General features: G+C 46.1%; 1 protein-coding gene across 7 annotated transcripts in view; it reads right to left on the minus strand.

Moving 5' to 3' along the window:
* BEND7 (BEN domain containing 7) overlaps positions 1 to 23824 on the minus strand; it is a 187900-nt gene that overhangs the window by 122028 nt on the left and 42048 nt on the right. For all 7 annotated transcript variants that reach the window (XM_078776190.1, XM_068113024.2, XM_078776192.1 and 4 more), the window contains one exon: positions 5341 to 5451. In XM_078776190.1, coding sequence (XP_078632316.1) covers positions 5341 to 5451 — 111 coding nt within the window. The remainder of the gene's footprint in view (positions 1 to 5340; positions 5452 to 23824) is intronic.

Raw genomic sequence — 23824 nt, forward strand, 5'->3', positions numbered from 1 at the left:
TCTCCTCTCTCCACCTAGCACTCCTCTCCTCTCCAATCCCTCACATTCCTCTCCTCTCCAATCCCTCACACTCCTCTCCTCTCCAATCCCTCACACTCCTCTCCTCTCCAATCGCTCCTCACTCGCCTCTCCAATCGCTCCTCACTCGCCTCTCCAATCGCTCCTCACTCGCCTCTCCAATCGCTCCTCACTCGCCTCTCCAATCGCTCCTCACTCGCCTCTCCAATCGCTCCTCACTCGCCTCTCCAATCGCTCCTCACTCGCCTCTCCAATCGGCTTTCCCGTCTCGTTTCTCTCGTTTTTCTCCCGTCTCATTCTTTTTCTTGCTCCAAATCGGCCCGTCTCGCCCGTCGGCCCGTCGGAATCGGAAATCGGCCCGTCTTGCTTTCTTGCTTGCGCGTAAATAAATTGTGTTCATTACACCATTTCTGGATCTGATGACTTGCCAGAAACCATTTTGTAAAAATGAATGTGCAGCATCTAACTCAATATGTCGAAATGTCACACACATCCATGCCCGTGGGATTCCCACGGGTGACCCCGCAAGTTTGCATTGACATTCGTCGATGGACTCGTTCGCCCGTCTCATTCGTTTTCTTGCTGCATCCTGTTCAAGTCTGCGTTCTTCATCGATTGTCTCATTCATTTTGGAAATAGAAGTTTCCACGCAGCGCATGAATTGTCGCGATCCTCAAGAGGAAGTGTCTCGTAGTCATCAAATGATAAATGGCAAGTAAATTATATTGTGGAAAATTAAAGATTTCAAATAAACCTATTTAAAGTGTATGCGCACATAACTAATAAAAAAAAACGAAGAAATATCTCTCGGTAATTTGTTGAAACATATTTTACTTCCGCCTAATAATGTTGAATGAAATAAAAACGAAGAAATATATGTCGGCATCATTGTTGACGTTTTTGTGACGACTGTCATCAAACGAAAAAGTAATATATCTTAACGGAAAAGCAAAAGCGAATTTTTAATATATATCGATACGTTGCCGTCGGTGTCATGTTGGGCAGTGTATGATACACCATGACGCGATTTTTAAAAATATATCTGCATTTTCCCGCGTGTGTGGAATGTTCTCAATTATTGCTGACACCGAGTCTAAAACCATCGATAAAAATGAAATCATATGGTGAGTTAGATTGGAGATAAAGGCGTGAGAGAGACTCAATGGCCTTGAAGTTACAGGCGTTTGAGAATTCATTTCGTTCTATAAACGGCAACTTTCATTGGATTTTCTTCGCGTTTTTTTTCAACCGAGTCTAAAACTATGTTAGCGACTGTGAAAAATGAAATGATATATCGAATTTGATTTGAAATAAAACTGGGAGAGAGAGCAAGACACCACGGGCCTACAAAACAGGCCTCAAAGCTATGCGAGTTAATAAAATGGTGGATATTTGTTTATAATTATATGAAGCCACTCCCAGAATGGGTGGAGCTATGGGTGGAGCTACTCTGCAAACCGAGTAAGCCACACCCCGGACAGACACCCAACAGACAGACAAACAGACAGACAGAATCATCTACGGCTATTATAATATAGATATATACACATATATATATATATATACAGACTTGGCATTTAATATGGAATATTTTTTTTGTGGGGGTGAACTTACTTTTCAAGATGACTTGGAACCAAAAGTTCATTGGAATTACTAGGGCATTGCCCGTACTATATCTATATCTAAAATTATATCCCCCCCCTCTATTTACATGAAATGGTTTGGTCCAAAGCGAACGGCTTGCGAGTACGGTGACAATCCCCCCCCTCTATTAACATGCAATGGTTTGGTCCAAAGCGAACGGCTTCCGGAGTTTGGTAAAGAAATCGCCATCGCGTGCACAAACGCGCAGGAAAGCGAATGAATCGCAAATTCGGTTTTATTAGTTTTAAAACATAGTTTAACGCCAACATAGTTTGCAAACGTGAAATAAATGAATACGCTCTCAAATGTGCCATCCGAGGCAGAGTGTGTCCTCCACGTTCGGCACACGCGATCGTTCGCTGCTCTCTGATTGGTTGAATCGTTTTTTGGACATAGCTCGGTAAGTAATTGTCCGATTAATATGAAACCTTGAAAAGGCACATCCTCGGGTCCCCAGCAATATACCTGGCAAGTTAAAAGTATATCGGACCCGTGGTTGTCGAGAAACAGCGGTCACAGACAAACAGACGTACAGACGTACAAACGTACGTACAGAGATTACTGGAATTATAGATAGATGTTCAAATTATTCTAGACTTTGTTGATGTGGCCTTTAAAAGAAACAAAAACCACATTTGACTTTTCGAAGCAAATAAATTGATCCTTGAAAGTGATGTAAACTTATATCGAACTCAATTCACGGACAGTACTGTGTTAAACTTCTATACGTTTTCCAGAAGTATCTCTTTATTTTGCACATTAGCCCAATTTTTTTTCAACAAAAACAAAAGCTAAATTATGACTGGGATTACGGACAGTAAAATTACAGTTCAGTACTTTGTGTAACCCCCACGAGCATTCAGGAGAGCACGTAAACGTCAAGGCATGCTGTTCACGAGATTTGCCAAGGTTTGGACAGGAATCGCTTGCCATGCAGTGACAATAGTCTGCTGCAATTCACGCACAGAGGTCGGGTGCTGGTCCAAGTGGTCGATTTGATGCGTCAATTCTGCCCACAAGTTCTCTATCGGATTCATATCCGGGGACATGGCAGGCCACTCCATATGCTCTACACCACAGTCAGCAAGAAAGTGTTGGATCATGCGAGCACGATGAGGCCGTGCATTGTCATCTTGGAAGACAAAGTTTCCTCGAAAGGCTGCACGAGCAAATGGAAGCAATGTTTCTTCCAGAATGACCCTGTACCTGAACTGGTTCAGGTTTCCATTCAGAACAACCAGGTCAGTTTTGCCCCCTGCATGAAAAGCAGCCCAAACGGTCACCCCACCACCTCCAGCTTGGTATCTTGGCACTATACAATCTTCGTTGTGGGCTTCATGCACTTGTCTGCGCACTCAGATGCAGCCATCTTGACGATAGACCAGAAATCTAGACTCGTCACTGAAGGTCACGTGATTCCAGTGTCCTGGCTGCCATTGACGGTGCTCTCTGGCCCACTGCAATCGGCGCTGGCTGTGTTGTCTGGTCAGGCATGGCTTTCTCAGGGGACGCCTGGCACGATAGCCTGCTTGAACCAGTCGTTGGTTGACTAGCCTTCTGGATACAGGCACATTTGTCAGTTGCTGCCACTCAGCCCTAAGCCGATTAGCTGACTTGGTACGGCCATTGCAGACTAACCGGTGCAGCTGGCGATCATCTCTCCTTGTGGTTCTGCGGGGACGTCCTGGCCTCGGTAATGGAGTAGGGACACCCCTCTGAGCATTTCATTTCAGGATCTTTGACACCTGACCTTGAGTGATGCCATACTGCCGAGCAATAGCACGGTTTCATGCCAGAATTTCGTAAAGCCACCACTCCATGACAAACAGCATTGTCAAGTTGACGGACCATCTCCAGAGGAAGCGGCAATAACTTTCGTGGACGTGCAGCAGTTGTTTTCCACTAATACAGAACGCAACAACCCTTATATACCCGATTGTGAAGCCAATCGTCAAATGTACATGTCCTTACATTTTGTCACGCCACCTGTGATATAATCCTGTTTTTGACTTCTTGCTGCGAAAGACAATCATTGACATGGTTCTTTCAACAGACATCACCGAAAGGTAAAAGAAACTCACCAGATTGATATACTGAATTCAGAAAGTAAACCCAAGTCAAGAAAAAAAAAATATTCCATATTAAATGCCAAGTCTGTGTGTATACACACACACACACACACACACACACACACACACACACACACACACACACACACACACACACACACACACACACACACACACACACACACACACACACACACACACACACACACACACACACACACACACACACACCTAATGCCCTAATGGATAAGGCATCAGACTCTCAAGCTGGGGATTGTGGGTTCAAATCCCGTCTGGATTAAAAAAAAAATTCCCGTTTAATTTTTCAAGTCTTTTATATCGTCTTGATTAAAGTTGTGTACGATGAACAAATGCATTTTGTTCGTATTTACAATGTCTGAATGAATGAATGATCGTTTTAAGGCCATTTTCCCCGCCAGAGCAGGGGTTAGCCTTGCGGGCCCCATGACAATCATGGTTCCCTGTTTGAGGCAATGTTTTTATGGCCGGTTGCCCTTCCTGGCGCCAACCCTTAGTCGCCTCTTACGATGCGATGCGTATTTACAATGTATCTTGTGAAAAATGCCAGGGGCATAGAAAAGGCCCCTTTACATGGTATGTGCCATGTGGCAGCAAACTATTGTGGCACCCAGAAAAGAAGGGACATTCAAAAAAAAATCTCGTGTGCATGCTGGACTACCCTTGTGTTCTTAGAAGAAACCAAGTAATGCTCTCGAAAAGTTCATATAAAAGTTCACTACATATATCGGTTAAAACTCATCAGTTCGTAAAATTTTCTGTGTACTTTGAAAACGAAAACACACAAGATAATGTGCATGTGTGTGAAATCCAATTGGTTTAAAAAATAATAAAAATAAAGTTTGGACATAACATGATACCAGACATGTTGGGTGTGATGTATTCTTGGGGACAAGTGTTGGGCAAGCGCGATGTGTGTATACGTTATCGGCAACAATTGGATTAGATGAAAGAATTGTACACGTGCAGTGCAGCCTATTTTACCAATCCCTTTTGGACCATAATTGCACATTACATAAACTTGCAAGTGTTGACATTGCAGACATATTGGACAAACGTGATATGAACATGATGAATACTGATGATAATTGGAGATGATGGATTAAATGTATATGCACACCTACTTCTGCAATAGAATAGAAAACTAATATTATGTTTGGCATTTTAATTTTTTACAGAAAAATGAAGGACCGCAAAGAGGTCCCTTTGAAACCAAGAGACTGAAACTGCATTGAAAATACATTTACTTCTTCATGTATCTGTATGAATCAAATTGGCACTCCTTTAAATGAACTTTTCTAGAGCATTACTTGGTTCCTTCTAAGAACACAAGGGTAGTCCAGCATGCACACGAGATATTTTTTGAATGTCCCTTCTTTTCTATATTTTGCCACATACCATATATAAAGGGGGCTTTTCTATGCCCCTGGCATTTTCCCCAAGAATATATTTATATATATATATACTTACACCATCTACTAATACATTTCCACCAAGGCAATCCATTTCCACCAATCCACCCGGTTGTGATATGATCATGATCAAACAAATCCTCATGCTCTATACTTACCAGTGACATAAACTAGGTCCAAGGGTTGCTCCTCGAGTGCTTCATCTTCCTCTTTGGGCCTCTTGCAAACAAACTCTTGGTCACTTGCTTCTTCATCAGTGCAAAGAAAATCTGCAAGGGTGAGATTGTAATCTATTCTGTGCACTCTCAGCCCAAATCAATCAGGACATTAAGTACAATTGGTTTAAAGAAGTATTCATTACCTTTCTGCAGTCATAAACAGGCTGTACAATGATTTAACACTTGCGTTGGCCTTAACCCGACAGAGATCAATCCGGATACCATATAGTCAAATGTACAAAAGCATCATAATAGGTATATTTTTTGTTACAAGGTGACCTCGTAGTAGGGAGACTGGACTGGCATTAGAGGTTGTAAATTCAACAGAGGGAAGCCATATTACTGGTTTAGATTTTTGATCAACTGAAGGGTTTTGATTTTAAGTTTCTGGGAAAAAAAAAAGTTTGTTCCAGAGGCGTTGCTAATGTGTTGCAAGTACATGTCAAAAGTTGGTCGTAAGAAGTAAAGGACCGTTTCACCAATCCAAAGAAGGGGGAAAAAAATAAATAAAGGGAAAAACTAGGGAACTAGGGAGGTTCCTTGTGTTGTCGGTGATGGCTGAAGAGGCCGATACAAGAAGAGAGAAAGGTATAGCTTAAACATTACAGATGAATGTGGCTCATATCATAGGCTGTGCTACAGCCTGCTGTCAGCAAACATGTCCTACAGTCCTTTTATCACAGGCAGCCTGGGTTCATGGCTTCATGCTAACAGATGCTATTCCCATGTGTTGGTATAATTATTACACGACTCTCAACAGGATTTAAAAGCATTCTCAAGGCATTTACAAAGGCCACCGGTCAAGCACTTGTCAAGTTCACAGTAGAGGACACGCTTGGGGAAAGCAGTTGTCTGACCTTTGCACGATCTGAACAATCCAGTGAAGTTGTGCCCTAAAACTTGACATCTTGAGTGGATTTGTGCAAGGCCATGACAATCAGAAATTTAGACATGCTAACAAATATCAAGGCGATGATGTAGCTTACACCTGTGATAGGTGGTTCACGTCTCGCAGCCATAAAGCAATGATGAAATAACGACAGCATTATAAACTTTAAACTTTGTGAAAGCTATATCCTGCAGTTAAAGACGTCAGACATGAACATATGCACATGATTGTGACTAAACACCCAGCTAGCTCACCAATGACCTTCAGGAATGAAATCATATGCCTTCCTTGGTCCACATATGACATCAGTCCACATTAAAGTTGACTCTCAAAAGCCTCAGGGTGAATTGGGGTGGGACACTGAAATAGTCTCTAAAAAGGCATTGCCATCCACATCAATCTTAACCAGAACAAATAATTTAAAGTACTTTTGCAAGACCCACCAATCAAAAAAACAAACACCGAAATTACAACCTGTTCCAGCACTAATGCTCGAGGCAATAGTCCATTTTGTGCGTGTGTTTGTGAGTGTATATATGTGTATGAGTGTGAGTGTGAGTGTGAGTGTGAGTGTGAGTGTGAGTGTGTGTGTGTGTGTGTGTGTGTGTGTGTGTGTGTGTGTGTGTGTGTGTGTGTGTGTCTTTATTCCAGTGAGGTATTGCTAATTTTCTAACTTGGGATAGCAAGCGAATCTGAGATGCAAAGCAATAATATGCTGCACAGAATTATTTATTAACACTCACCTGTCACTTCAATCATCCAAGCTACACAAGGTATCATAATAGGTTTATGTACAAAAGTATCATAATAGGTTTATTTTCAAGCTCCAAGCATCCAAGCTCCAATCATCCAAGCTACCATTCACATTGCAAGCTACACAGGCTGTCAACAGCACAATAACATATTGTTACGGATCCGGGGGACGGCACTCCCGTTAGCAAGGGAGGGTTAATCCCCTTGTCTTGTTAAGCTGGCCGTCCGACCGGTCCTGGGGGTATGACGTCACGCCCGGTCAGTGCTGAATAGGGTAGTAGGCCAATTATTCCTATGACCTAAGTACCAGCACCTTCCGGTACGCGAGGAAATACTCCCGCCCAGGCCGCAGCGTAATAGATGGATTGCGCCGAGCGAAGCGAGCTGCGACGCGGGCCGTTAACAAAGGACTAAACCCGATTATAAGCGGTTCTGCCGAAATCGTGCCACAGGTACTCAATCGGGAAATCACTAAAGCGATCGGACGAGAATGAAACCAAAGTAAGAGGAGGAACAGGTATTTATTAATTACTATACAAAACCAAAGAAAGAGAAGGAAGGAAAGCAATATACAGAAGAAGAAGAAGAAGACAGCGCAAATCCTTAAACAGTCTTACTTAAACCCACAGGACAATACAGACAGACTCACACGAATAGGGAATTGCAGGCAGGAATGGCTGGAGGAGATGGTTCAGGTGGGACAACAGGGCTAGAAGGTTTGGCAGGGTACAGCAAGCAGGTCCGCTCCAGTTCCACGCTCCGGGCTGGAAGCGAACAGCCGGCGGCTCCACGTACTCAGCTTTGCACGGCAGGGGCTTCCTGCAGCAGCTCCGCACAGCTCGTCTCTCCTGCCTTCTCACCGACTCTTGTGCACCCTCACTCCTCTCTTCGTCTGCCGCCTCTCCTCACTCATCTGCGTAAGCAGTCCCTCGCAGTTCCTTTTATTGGCCTTGGCCGTATCAAGCCGCCAGCCCCGCTGACACGCCTACCGGTGGGCTCACCTCGGCGATGGTTGGTTGGCAAGGGCTCTCTGACTCCACCGTTGATGACAAGGTGGTGCCACGCCCGTGATTTGGCGGCTCCTCCCCCCTTCTTCTCCGATCTTGGCCTCGTGTGCAATGGAGTTTTGGCGGTGGAATGCCAACGAAACAGCCCAATGCAACGGCGGCGAACGCCAACTTACTGGCACTTTGAAGAGACGATTGGGGGCATTGAAAGGGACCTATCTTATTTGATTGATGCAACGTAGAGTCAACTATTGGAAACACAGCCTTACCTGGAACACATAATAATGACATAACTATAGAGAGGTCCTAAGATTCGCTACGTGTTGCAATGTGGACTAACTAGGGGACGACCTTTGACCTTTACAATGAAGGGAGGGATTTACAAAAAGAATTATTTACAAAGGGTACATTTACGACAATTTACAAAGTGCAGGGTTCTCAAAACCCTAACACAGCACCCTCATTCCTACAGGCCCGTCCCGGGCCGAAAAAACTTTAACTTAATGTGACACTCAGGTGTAATCCCCTCTACTATTAACCTTACCCTGAGTGCGACAATTTTAAACACAATTAAGTATGTCCCGCTGCGACGTTGCATCCTACCTAACGGATTCACACCCACAGAATAACCGAATTGCGGAATTAATTCGCAAACTATACATGTACGGTGGGGAGCATTATTTAAAAGACACTATTTGTATTTACATTGCAACCCAGGACCTGTCATTTGTTTTGGGAAACAAAAATAACCCTGTGGGAGAGAGAAAAAAACATGCACTGCACCGATACACCACCTCTACATGCCCGGGGATGCAGAATTGATATTGCAATGCATCCCCAAGCAGGCATGCACCAAAGCACCAATAAGCACCATCCAGTGCTACATTTCAAAAATAATAAGCACACAACCAATGAAAACAAACTGATGGTCTTGTTCTTCTTGCTGCTCCCTCTGCTGGCCGACGTTTCTTCCAGATGTTGTTCTTTCTTCTGGCTTGCTGCCTATTTGCAATATAATAAAAAGGCACAAAACGCGTCCATTTTTATTTGGGGCCCACAGGGGCCAACTATGGGTGGTCCACCTGTAGGGCAAAAGGGGCCACCTCACCGTGGCCCGCAAGCAACTTTCCTGGGCCATCGTGGCCGGTCCCAGCAGAGGGGCCAGGCCCCAACACGTGGGGTCCATCAGTGGTGCTCGGCCACAGTACCGTGGTCCATATGGGTGTGGTGCTTAGCCACAAACGTGTGGTCCATAAGGTGGTGCATCGATCCAGGCAGCTGGCAGCGGCAGCTCGGGCACACAGATGCGGCTCCCGCACGCTCTCCCTCAATGCCCAGAGAGCACGGTCCATGGGTGGGGAGGAAGACAAAGCAGAGTCAGCGATGGGCAAGGGCGCAAGGGTACACATCAACACAAGGCAATGCAGAGGTGAGGTGCGCCTGGAGAGCGAGCGGAGAAAGCTCGTCCCTAGCGTACGTCACCCCCCCCCCCCCCCCCCCCCACATCACCTACTCTACCCTCGCCCCTCAGCCCGTATTTACACAACAATTTACAAATTCGTCACTATCGTCTCGTCTTCCCCATATCTCCCCTAATCCAAATTCATCCACAATCCCTCTAACCAAATTTGCCATCGATTCAAATTCCTCATCAATTCCTCTTAAGGAGGAAGAGATGGAACACAACCAGCACAATGTCTAACCCACGTCATGATGCGTCTCACATTCCCAAAAACATTTGCAACACAGAAATAAACAAACCATGGCGTAGAGTTCCGTTATCACCTCAGGCGAGTGGATGTAGATGGTGCGAGGAGATTTCAATCCTAACTATCCTCTAAATGACTTTAACACTTTTTACTCTACCCGGGGTCTTTCCCTGCAAAACCATTGGCCGTCTTACACTATGTGGTTCTAAAAACCAAACTCCCATTGACCAAACTGTGGTGCTCATCAATTTGGGGTCTCACTCCCCCGATTCAACTCCCTGTGCCTTCGCACAATTTCGGGGCTGAGTCGTGTGGCTCCCCTAGCAGGTCTACTCACCTGCACACCTCTGCCACTGCAGTTGCCTCCGAGCTTACCTGCTCCTTACCCTAACCTATCTAACTGGGGAAGGCCCTCCCTGGCACTTACCCCCTCGGTGCCCTCTCTGGCACTGGGCTACCCTGGTCCATCCTCCGGATCCTCGGGCCCCATTCACAACTCTACCGGCTCCCAGAGCCCAACTGCAGCCTCACCTGGCCGACATCCTCACAGTGGCGGAGTGACCATTTAACCATACACAGTAACAGGCCAGACGCCCAGCCATTTCCACATCACTAATGCACCCATCCAAACACCATTCTACCACACGCACCACAGATGCCAATATAAACAAAAAATAACCACCTTTAGAGGCCATTTTTCCCCGCAAAGCGGGGGTTGGCCTTTTTCGGGGACCGTGGTTGTTGTTTTGTTTTTTTGGTCCCCTTTTTGAAGCAATGTTTTATGGCCGGATGCCCTTCCTGACGCCAACCATTTTTGCCGCCTTTAACGACAAACAGGGAATTACAAGTGAACTGGTACTCAATTAGCCGACCTCGGAAGGATGACAGGCTGAGTCAACCCCCCTGGCGTTAATTCAGCGATCGACCGGGATTCGAACCCAGGATCCTAGGATCCTAAGCCGGCACCCTAGCCGCTAGCCCAACACCAGGGCTATATCCACCACACCAGATGCCAATATCCACCACAATTTACCTATACCCACTATCTAACTCTTAAACTACCCTCCACGGGTATTCGTGATAGGGGTCCATCTTCCCCATCCACTCCCTTCGCACCAACCACTCCACTCCATGTTTTCCACCATACTCACTCCACACCATCCATTCCATACTCCAGACCAGTTATTCCACTCAACCTTCTCTGCACACCTGTGCTGCACTTGCACACCTGTGCTCACACACACCTGGTGGCTCTTGCACCCTCCTTCCTCCGGGACCATTCGCTCAATACAAACTCACCATCGCACTTTCCACCATACGCTGCTCCATCACCTCCTTCACACACACTGCACCATTCACGAGCATTGCCTCATTTGCTCAACATAAATATCCTCACACAAACGGCATCATCTAACTCGCTGGTGCCCTTCTAAAGCTCGCGCTTCCCAGTCGCCCCTTATATTATTGCGCATACCACGTCATTATAATCCAACTAAGCTATTCTACGTCCCCTCTACAGGTACAATGTCGCTACTTAACCCTAGTTACCTATTGTCATTCATCTAGGTCCCTAATCCATTTATCCTAACCCGCCCTCGGCGAGCTTACACTGCCAAACCCCATAATCTATAGCTCATGTGCCCGGGTGATGAGGGATGGCAGAGTTGCCATTCCTCCACATCGGGCATCTCTCACTATCACCCCCCAGTCCTCTGACACTACGAGCCCCCTTCGTTAGAGGTACTGGGTCCTGCCTCGGCATCTCGAGCCGAGGCAATCCACAAGGGCGCCTGCATAAGGTCTTATCCGGTCGGCATGGACGATCCGAGGGAGGGCTCATGGCCCCATTTTGATCTTTACGACCACGTCACAGACTTGCGCCAGGACGACTCCCGGCCCTTGCCAGGGGGAGGTGATTTTTGGGCACCTACCCTTCCGCCTCCGGGGATTAAAGAACCAGATCTTCATCCCCGGAGCGTACTGGCTCCCCTGGCTCCGGTGGTCGTACCTGCGCTTCATCTTGGCCCCCGCCAGATGGAGCTGGCGGCGGGCGAAGGCATGGATCCGCTCCATGCCTTCCTCCAGGTGACGTGCGTAACCCTCCCTCGGCGGTGTATCTGTGGTGTCTGGCACGGGACCGCATAGCAAGTCGGCGGGAGCCCGCAACTCCCACCCATACATAAGCAACGCTGGACTGCATGCGGTGGTCCCATGCTGGCTAGTTCGGTAGGCCATCAACAAGTATGGGAGATGTTCGTCCCAGTCATCCTGACGGGTGGTGGTGAACAATGCCAGTTGTTGGATCAATGTTCTGTTGAATCTCTCCACCATCCCGTCAGACTGTGGCCGCAAGGGCGTTGTTCGTGTTTTCCGAATTGACAGGAGTCTGCACGCATCTTTTAGCAATTGGCTTTCAAAATTTCGTCCCTAATCAGTGTGCAGCTCCTGTGGAATCCCATGCCGACACACAAATCCTTCCACGAAGGCCTGCGCTACCACCCTGGCTTCTTGGTTGGGGAGGGCGTAGGCCTCCGGCCACTTGGTGAAATATTCCATTACAACGAGGATGTATTTGTTACCTTGGCAGGTGCGGGGCAGTGGTCCGAGGATGTCCATAGCCACCCGCTCAAGGGGGGCCCCCACCTGGTGTAATTGAAGGGTGGCCCTCATCCTCTGTGCTGGTCCCTTTTTGGCAGAACAGGCGTCGCATCTCCGACACCAGTCCTGTATGTCGCGCCCATATTAACCCAATAGAACCTCCGGCGGACCCGAGATGTCTTTGTCCTGCCCAAATGGCCGCCGGAGCGGGTACCATGCACCTGTTGTAATATGACGTTCTTAAATTTGTCAGGGACAATCACAAGCCAGGAAGTTCTCTCAGAGGGAACCTCCACCCACTCGCGATATAAGATGTTACTTTTCAATTCTAGGGTCTGCCACTGAGCCCAATACGCCTTTGTTTGCGCCCCGAGGGGGGTGACCTCTTCCCCCTTAGGTCTTTGCCCCAATTTGACCCATTTGTACACCGGTCCCAGGACGGGATCCTCCTGCTGGGCCGTGCTCCACGCCAATGTTCCAAATTCTTCATCTGCGGTTAGTGGCAAAATTGGCCCTCTCACCCGGGTTGCACGGACGACGAGGATCGGGGCAGAATCGCCCAAATGCTCCCTCTCCTCGTGTCTCGCGCAAAATTTGCAGTTTCCCCCCAGAAAAGGACGCCGAGAGAGTGCGTCCGCATTACCATGGGCCTTCCCGTCCCTATGGGTCACATTAAAATCGTACTGCTGCAACTTTTCCAACCACCTTGCAATTTGGCCCTCCGGTTCCTTGAACCTCGTCGTGAATCTCGTGTTGGGCTAGCGGCTAGGGTGCCAGCTTAGGATCCTAGGATCCTGGGTTAGAATCCCGGTCGATCGCTGAATTAACGCCAGGGGGGTTGACTCAGCCTGTCATCCTTCCGAGGTCGGCTAATTGAGTACCAGTTCACTGGTAATTCCCTGTTTGTCGTAAAAGGCGACAAAAAAGGGTTGGCGGCAGGAAGGGCATCCGGCCATAAAACATTGCTTCAAAAAGGGGACCAACAAAAACAACAACAACCACGGTGCCCGAAAAAGGCCAACCCCCGCTTTGCAGGGGAAAGTGGCCTCTAAGGGTGTTTTTTTTTTTTTTGGTTCCTTGAACCGAAGGAGCCATTGCAAGGAGGAATGGTCAGTTCGAACCAAAAATTTCCGCCCGTACAGGTACGGGTGGAAATGGTTCATGGCAGCCAGCATAGCCAATAATTCCTTGTGGGTGACGCAATAATTTCGTTTGGGCCTACTCATGGCCCGACTATAATAAGCAATCATTCTCTCCACGCCCTCCTGTGTCTGGGACAAAACTGTGCCCAATCCTCCCTGGCTTGCATCCATGTCCAGAGTGAATGTCCCGTCACTAGTGGGGTAAGCTAGAACGGGTGCGGATGTCAAACACCCCTTCTATTTTAGGAAGGTCTCTTGGCACTCCCTTGTCCAATTAAATCGCATCCCCTTCTCCGTAAGCCGGTGGAGGGGACGGGCCAACTCCGCAAATTTCACCACAAAGCGCCGGTAGTAGGAGCAGAGTCCCAAAAATCCCTGCACCTCCTTGATGGTACGTGGTGCGGGCCACTCCTCTACCGCTGTAATTTTGCCTGGGTCTGCTTTGACCCCCTCGCGACCGATAACGTGACCTAGATAGGCCACCTCTCTTGCAAACAAGGTGCACTTACTCGGACTCAGCTTCAACCCTGCCTGTCTGAGGCACCCAAACACCTGGTCCAAATTAGCTATAGCCTGGGGGAATGTCTTGGCATGTACTAGGACGTCATCCAGGTATACCAGGCATGATTGCCATGGCATGCCGCCGAGTACATGTTCCATTAATCGCTCAAAGGTGGCGGGGGCGTTACACAAACCAAACGGCATCACAGTGAACTGATACAGCCCCTTACCTGTGGAAAATGCCATTTTCTCCTTCCCTGCCCTATCCATCTCCACCTGCCAATACCCACTCTTGAAGTCTAAAGTTGAAAACCAATTTGAGCCCGCAACGGCATCGAGGGTGTCATCAATTCTTGGCAGGGGATATGAGTCCTTGAGTGCCACGTTGTTTAGCTGGTGATAGTCCACGCAGAAACGCGTGGTCCCATCTTTCTTTTTGACCAGCACAACGGGCGACATCCAAGGACTTCCCGAGGGCTCGATGACGCCTGCATCGAGCATCTTTTCTACCTGCTCGTCAGCTTCCTCCCTCTTGCTCCAAGGGAGCCGTCGGGCGGGCTGACGAATAGGCCGGGCCTCACCGGTGTGGATCTGATGTTTCACCAGGCCCGTACGTCCAATATCCTCGGGGGACAAGGAGAAGAGATCCAAATGGGATCCAATGAGTTTGTGTAAGGCCTCCCTCTGGGTACCTCCCAACTCTACGCTACTTCGATTTACCATCTCGCAAATGGGATCGGGCCAATTCCTAGTATTTATTGAAGGCTCCCCCTGGGGCCGGCTTGGCTGTACGTTCTCGCTCCTCACTATAGCACGACAGTGCGTGGTTCTGTACTAATATTAATTACTCGGACGGCCACCACCGGCCCGTCCGTTTTTACAAGGGTGCGGCCCACGATTAAGCCAGGTATGGATTGCGCTGCCACCGGTTCGACCAGGCCGCAGGACTCCTGCCATGTTGGGCGAGCTAACCATCGGGCCGGCACTACGGCCTCGGCCCCCGGAGGGATGGTCACGGCCTCAGGAGCCTCCAGCTCCACCCTTTCGGCCGTTCTCACCCCCTCCAATGGTAGCTCTTCCACTCCCACTTGCAGGATCCCCCGGCACAAGTCGATTTTACAACCACTGGCAGTCAACAAATCCAACCCTATTAAGCATGGGTCGCACACCTCCGCCACCCAAACCTCTATCTCTCTCTTTACCGATCCCAACTTGAGGGTCACAAAACCACGCCCTATGATCGGGGCCGTTACCCCGGTAGCCAGCTGCAAACTATGATTTTCCAGACGCTGGATTTATCACAGCCGTCTGCACTCAAATTAAGGATCACAGGGCTGATGATCGTGGCGCTAGCTCCTGTGTCCACAACGCCGTCTACCCCCACGCCGGCAATTTTGCATCGAATTGTGAGGCTACCCGTTCCAATTTGGCCACAATGAATGACCTGTCGCGTCAATGATGGCTCTTCTCCATCCCCTATTGCCGAACACCACCCTGCATGCTCGGCATCTTCTAGTTTCCCTCGTCTCTCCTGCCTTCTCACCGACTCTCGTGCTCCCTCACTCCTCTCTGCGTCTGCTGCCTCTCCTCACTCATCTGCGTAAGCAGTCCCTCGCAGTTCCTTTTATTGCCCTTGGCCGTATCAAGCCGCCAGCCCCGCTGACACGCCTACCGGTGGGCTCACCTCGGCGATGGTTGGATGGCAAGGGCTCTCTGACTCCACCTTTGATGACGAGGTGGTGCCACGCCCGTGATTTGGCGGCTCCACCCACCTTCTACTCCGATCTTGGCCTCGTGTGCATTGGAGTTTTGGCGGTGTAATGCCAACGAAACAGCCAAATGCAACGGCGGCAAACAAAACAGCCCAATGCAACGGCGACGAACGCCAACTTACTGGCACTTTGAAGAGACGATTGGGGCATTGAAAGGGACCTATCTTATTTGATTGATGCAACAAGGAGTCAACTATTGGAAACACAGCCTTACCTGGAACACATAATAATGACATAACTATAGAGAGGTCCTAAGATTCGCTACGTGTTGCAATGTGGACTAACTAGGGGACGACCGTTGACCTTTACAATGAAGGGAGGTATTTACAAAAAGAATTATTTACAAAGGGTACATTTACGACAATTTACAAAGTGCAGGGTTCTCAAAACCCTAACAATATACACAAGGTATGTCTGGAAACTTAAGACGAAAGAGTAGTCTATTTGAGCCATCATGCCTTGTCTTATGCACACCTCTATTAATTATTCAATCTGTTTATAATTATTAGATTATCTGGAATTGGAATTCTGGAATTGTATCTGGAATTTGAATTCCAGATCAGGTATTGTTATCATGCACCGTCCGTCCATCACCTATTTCGACTTTTCCCGCCAAACCGCTGGGCCGATCCGGCTGAAATTTGGCAGAAAGGTTCCGCTCCTGACTGGTAATGGGGATTGTAAAGCTCATTCCAGTCATGTGACCGGAAGTGTGTCAAAATGGCCGACTTGGTCAATGTTCTGTAAAATCGTGTAAATTCCTTCAAAAGTCTTCTTCTCCAGACCCATCAATCACAATGCTACCAAATTTGAGTTACAACAAACATTTGGGGAAGGCCCAAATAAAGTACAGGTCCAGTAGTCCCATTTGATTTCCTACGATACAAAGTGCAAACCCCATCTTTACCATTTAGTTTTAAACAACCTATTCCAGCACTATTAATATTACTCGTAAAGATGTCCACAACCATCCTTGACCAAGTTATGGAATGTCGGCTAAAGCCCTTTTTCTTTTCTTTTTTTAAATCTCCTGCCATCATTTTTTCCCCTTTATTCGCTTTTAAATTCATTTTCTCTACAAACGTTTGAAAGATAGACACGAAACTTCCAACATGGGAGCTACCCATGGATATATTTTTCACAAAGTTACATGATGATTGGATGGAAAATGTGGCCGGTGTTCCAAAAAGGGTGTTTTCTCTAGGCATGCGTTGCAGGGTGTTTCGCATATCAGGAATAAATGGCCTCCACCTCACTTCACTCTGTTTCAGCATAACCATTTACAACCTGTTCCAGCACGATTAACTAATAACTTCATATTCTATATCTCATAAACATTTATTTTACAACAATGGAATTTGGCCAGGATACTGGCCCACAATGGCCTCTTCAAGAGAATGACCCAATATTTTTGAGAGTGGCACTCGGTACATGTGTTGCCACTCTTTCCCAGTGCAAATGGGACAGCAATCCACAACCAAAGCGCAGACAGGACAGCCAGCTTTATGTCCTCATATCTGAAGGATGGCGTGCTCCGAGATGGTGCCCGATGCATCAGAATGGCATCTGTTTCTATTTATTTTGTTAGGTTGGATCATTTGAAGTAATGAACCCAGACTGACGAGTACATTGCCAACTGAGGCATTCCACCACCCCTGAAAAGAGATCGCTCCAAGGAATTGGCAACCTTTATGTGGAAGTGTGCAAACCAGCAATACAAACATCAAATGCAGATGTTTGCCTAGGCCTCAGCCAATCAAAATAATCAGACAAGAGAAACGCTCAACAAAAGTGAATTTGATATGCCGCTTCAAGTCTGGATGTCACAAGCCATTGACCGTCAAAGAATGGCGGCTGCCATATAGATCCACTATGGCACTCGGGTCTGTAACCAGCCATGGAAAATAAATTGCAGCCATGATACGATTAAATAGATACAAGAGAATGCCCAGAATCCATGTGCAGGAGACAAAATGGAAACAAATGCTGAAAACGGTGTACTCATTTCCATCCTACGCCATGGTGCATTTCCAATTTTCCTTAAGGTAATGACAGCATGCAAGGTGGAGGTTATTAAGCGAGTCAGTGCACGGTTGGGAATCTAAACTAATCATGTGGCAAACGGGACGAGTCAGCCAATGCCATCATGCAACGTGCTTGTGTTACAAATATACTAACAGGCCGACAAAACTCACCACGCATACGGGCACGAACAAAAGCGACCCATTTAAATGTTGTTCCTAATGCATTACAATTCTCCATGTATGGTTGCCTGGGTTCAATTTCCTTACAAACTATGAAATCAATACAGAGGTGCATGTGTTTTACACAGGTTATTAAAGTTTAGGGTCGGTCATGTGTGTGACACCACGGCATGATGGACTCCATTCCTTGCTTCCTTGCTTTGCCCGTGAGAGGTGGATCAATTCGCAGCATTCCAAGAATTTGGGAAAGTGAAAAGAGAATTATTGCGAGGAGACTTTAAAGATTAGATTGTGAACAACAGGTATAATTTTGACAGACTATTTTCCAACACCTGGATGTTCAATGGAGATGGGCTTATTAATTTGTACTATGTGGAATGTGTAACATGAGACTGCGAACAATGCTTTATGTGGCAAGGAAACCGTGTACCGCCACCACAAACAAGCACGAGTTCCGGGCAATCGGTCAACAAGCCAAAGACTCTGTGACAGCAATTTTTTAACGAGGTGGCACGTATGCTCGTGGTGAAGCATTTTTAATTTTTGTTCATCTCATCCACTTTACCAGATTTGTATTTCAACACAACTTTCACTTGCACAATCTAAACAATAAATTGTCAAAGTCGTATTCGCTATCAGATCATTTTGGCGATACAGTAAAACACAAAGTACACGAGATTTAAACACAAATGGATTTGCACGAGCATCAGATTCACTTCATTACGATGATGTTGGCAAACATTTGAATGCTCGCAGTCTGTGTGACCCTGGCAGGATGGCCTAGAGGCACGCACACTCATCCGGGTTTGAATCTGGACCCAACTATATACTGTCATCCCGGTGTTTCACAGGCAGGGTGATTTATCAATGAATGTGTCGGCCCTCGAATGGGCATTAAAACGGGCATCCCATTTGCCAGCAATAGTTGGTGGACGTTAAAGATCCCACGGTGTCCTTTATGAAGAGTAGGCAAGTTATCTCCTCCTGCCCTAACTGCAGCTGGGAAGGCAATGGCAAACCATCCAGTATAACCCTTGCCCATAAACTCCTTCAGCAGCACTGACACTCTGCAACAGAGTATGGTACATCAGAATCAGAGTCAGTCTGTGCGACAGAGTACAAGCATTGACACAAATACTTTCACACTTAAGCAAACTTTGGAGGTACATGGAGGTACACTCTTGGAGGTACTTGGAGGTACACTCTCACATACACAACAGTATCATGCTGCCAAAGATTATATCTTCTCTCACTCCCTTCACTATCTATTTTTAATGCTACTTACTTTCCCATTCTGTAGTTTTCACCATATTCTTGTCAACCTGATGATGCATACATCAAGGAAGGTTCAAGAGGTCTTTAAGCGAGTCCAAAATGTTCACCTTATCCGATATAGATTAAGAAATTTGCGCTAGGTAGAACACTTACAGTCATAGCCAAAAATATTGGGACCCTTGCACTTTTTTCAAGTAATGCACCATTTCTTCCAGAAAATTGTTGAAATTAATTTTTTTGATATCCACATATGTATTTCTTTGGTTTGCAGTGGAACAAAACAAAAAAACCTGAATTTTTTTTACTAACTCTGAGCTTATTCCACACAGAAATCAAATCCGACAATTTCTGTTACGTATTACCTCCCCAAATCCCAGTTACAGTGCACTTCATAGTCTGGAGTGGGAACACGGCAGAAAGATTTGTTATTTTGCATTTTCTAATAAACCATGGTAAAACCACACAAATGCAATTGTAGAACAAATCAAGTAATTGTATTAAGAGCTCTCACATACACAATGATAACACTATTAAAGAAAAGAAAGAAGAAAAAAAAGCACCTTTAGAGGCCATTTTCCCCTGCAAAGCGGGGGTTGGCCTTTTTCGGGCACTGTGGTTGTTGTTGTTTTTTTTGGTCCCCTTTTTGAAGCAATGTTTTACGGCCGGATGCCCTTCCTGCCGCCAACCCTATTTGTCGCCTTTTTACGACACACAGGGAATTACCAGTGAACTGGTACTCAATTAGCCGACCTCGGAAGGATGACAGGCTGAGTCAACCCCCCTGGCGTTAATTCAGCGATCGACCGGGATTCGAACCCAGGATCCTAGGATCCTAAGCTGGCACCCTAGCCGCTAAGCCAACACCAGGCTGAAAAGTAAAATGAAAATGTCACTTGCATCAAATGAACAATACATATGATGGTACCATCATTCCCCAATGCTCTCAAAGCAAGGAACTCACGATACACCAAACATGAGTGGAATGTAACATTTCCCAAAGTCCATGCACGAATCTCCATGAGGGGTGAAGGTTGAGGTCGTGCAGAACGGCAAAACAACAGGCAGGTATTGGCGTGGCTGTGGATGAGGAGTTATGAGGTGAGAGGTCGATATGGGAATTGAGCTGATAGGTAAACCAACGGCAATCAACACGATGAGGTCGATATGGAAATCCTAACTGCAAAACAAGATGCAACAAGCGGACAGCCTCTTCTTCTTCGAGGACAAAATGGCGTATACTTATAGGCCCGTAATTGAGGAGCTTGATTTCTCCAACAATGACACACTTGGTGATAAAACCTGAGACGCAGGTTTACTTGCACTCGCAATATATGACGATGTCGCAAACAATCCCTTTCACGGGGAACCTCAACTCATTCGCGACCAATATATAAAAACAAGTCCGCTCGCAGCCTCGACGTGACTCACAGCTCTCTCCTCCTCTTCCCGCCCATATAGATCTCTCTTCTTCCGGTCTCGTTGCCACGTTTTCCTTTTTCCTTCACAAACATTTATTTTTACCTTTTACTGAAGTCATCTCCATTTCACACAAAAATCTTAACAATATTATCTGAAATTAAAAATCCTACAAGTATATAATAACAACAAAGGCGGAAGTGACGGATCCGTAACAAGAGATAGAGATAGAGATGTAAAGACATAGATATCGAGAGATATAGAGAGATATAAAGAGATATAGATAGAGATATAGATAGAGATATAGATAGAGAGGGATAGAGACAGAGATATAGAGAGGTAGAGAGACAGAGATATAGAGAGAGAGAGATAGAGAGATAGAGACAGAGATATAGAGATAGACGTGTAGAGAGATAGAGATTTGAAGATATAGAGATATAGAGAGAGGTATAGAGGTAGAGAGAGATATAGAGATATAGAGAGAAAGAGAGATATACAGTCACGTGAAAAAGTAAGTAGTACACCCCATGTAAAGTTTTGACTTTTTCAACATATTTCAACATACAGCTATTTGATCTTCATTTCAACAATATTGATAGATAAAGGTGATATAATATAACAAATATCATGAAACATTTACATTTTGTAGTCCATTGAATAATTTAAATAAACATAAATGCAAATTTCGCACTTGCAAAAAGTAAGTACACCCCTACATTTATCACTACTTCAAATACCTAAAATTAGAATCAGGTGCACCAGCTCAGGTGCAACTGATTAGAACATCGTTAGAGAGGATCTTGGAGGAACCTGTCTTATTTAAACCTCAGACATTTAGTTTGGTTTGCTCTTTGTTGTTGAAGTGTGCGGCGTCACCATGCGTAGATCAAAAGAGCTCTCTGAGGCCTTCAGAAAGAAGGTTATAGATGCCTACGAGTCTGGGAAGGGATTTTAAAAGATCTCCAAACAATTTGAAATCAATCATTCGACTGTCCGGAAGATCATCTACAAGTGGAGAAGATTCCAAACAACTGCCAACTTATTCAGGCCAGGCCGCCCCAGCAAGTTCAGCCCGAAAGCAGACTGCAACTGCAAGATGCTGAAAGAAGTCTCTAAGAACCCCAGAATGTCATCACGGGACCTACAGGTTGCTCTTGCCACTGTTGGTGTCAAAGTGCACGAATCTACCATTAGAAAGAGGCGACACAAATTTGATCTACCGTATTTTCCGGTGTATCAGCCGCGGTTTTTTACCGACGGGAAAACCCTAAAAAAGGGGGTGCGGTTGATACACAGTAACAGAAAAATTTGTGCATTGAAAAACTGTCATATCAACGGGACGTAATCTTTATATTACTTTGGGGTTGCGGGGATACAATGATGAATGATCGTCAATTACGTTACTAAGGTAGGTTCAACGCCGATTACTGCTGCCAGTCAAAATACAAGAAAGTTTGAAGTTTGTAATATTTGATTTTTCTATGCGTGTTTGTGAAAATGTGTACTTTCACTAGTCCTCTTTGAATGACAGGTCACATAGTGAATAGAGTGTGCTAAATAAAGACAGGATTAAGTCACAAAACAAAAGCGTCAACATGGTAAACAGGATGTTTTGCATGGGACATTATGACGTACCTATTGTCTAACCAACGCCGCGGTAAGGCCACATAAAAATAAAAAGTTGTTGAGCGTCCTTTTTTCTCAAAAGTTCGGGTAGGGAGGGAGGTTTTTATTTTTATTTTTTATATTATTTTCCTACTTTCCATTGAGTTTTGTTGACATGGAAAAATATGAAATAAAGACTCCTTTCTCATCAAAATGATTTTATTTCTTCATTCATCGGGTTCCATCCTGTGATCCGTGGCCGTGTCTGCAGCCAACACAAATTTGAGAAATGAGCCAAGAGTCTTTGTCACATCAGAAACTTTCATCATGTCAATTTTACTGGGGCCGGCGAATACTTTGACAAAAGTACCGCGTGTATCGTCAGGCAATGGCTCCCTATCCCCATCATACTTGCCGTCTGAGAACTCTGCATAGAAGTCCGAGATTGTAACATCCAACTCGATATTGCACGCAAACCAGTCCTTCACCGTCTTGGAAGAGCCCTCACGGGCTATTGATGCGATCACAATAGGCATTTCAAGCCGATTCTAGCACGAATCAATACAGATTTCAGCGGGAAAAATCTCACACAGTAGCCACCATGAATGGCCAACGTAAAATGGGTGAAGTTGCCCGAGGCACTTGCGACGCTCTGCACAGCACGCACTGCGCATGCAGTGCAGAACGGCGCCAAATTTGAATGTGAAAAGATCGTTTTTTATGATTTTTTTCAGAATAAAAAATAAAAAAAGTTTCGGGTCGGGTGTGTTTCGTAGGGTCGGGCGGGGACGATCAACAACTCTTTTTTTTATCTGGCCTAACCTATTGAAGTCGGCTTTGATGCCGCCGCATGGGCTGGGCGAATGTATAAAACAGAGAGGTCAACGGGGAGTTTCACCATTCGTTCTATCCTGTTCGAGCTATCAAGACCAAGATTCACCATTCGCTTCTATCCTGACCAAGACCAAGCTTCACCATTCGCTTCTATCCTGACCAAGACCACGAGATGGCACCGCGATCATTCACAGCAGCTTTCAAGCTCCGTGCCTGCAGGTTTGCAGAAGAGTTTAGTAATCGGGCGGGCGGCCAACACTTCGGAATCGACGAGTCCGTCATTAGACGCTGGCGGACTAACAAGCAGACGCTGGAGACGATGCCGAAGAAGAAGAAGGCGATGAGGGGCGGATGACGAGGACTTCTTCTGATTTTAGAGACTAAACCCAACGGCCCTTTTCAGGGCCCCACATTGGCAAGAGCCAAAACCCAACGGCCCTTTTCAGGGCCCCACATTGGCAAGAAAGAATAATTATGTTTTTTAAATTCTCTTTCAACTCATTTCATGTATTTTCACTCTTTCTCTGTCTTCAGTTTCTCTTTCCTTTCATCATATTTCGCTTTCCATTTTATTTATTTATTCTCTTTTTAAAATTTTCCTGATTTTTTTTTTCCCTCGAAAATCTTTTTCTTTTTTTTCTTTTCTTTTTTAAGTCGAAAATCGGGGGTGCGGTTGATACACCGGTGCGGTTGATACACCGGAAAATACGGTACATGGG

The sequence above is a fragment of the Myxine glutinosa genome, chromosome 4 (assembly GCF_964187855.1).
Source record: "Myxine glutinosa chromosome 4, kmMyxGlut1.1, whole genome shotgun sequence".
NCBI lineage: Eukaryota > Metazoa > Chordata > Myxini > Myxiniformes > Myxinidae > Myxine > Myxine glutinosa.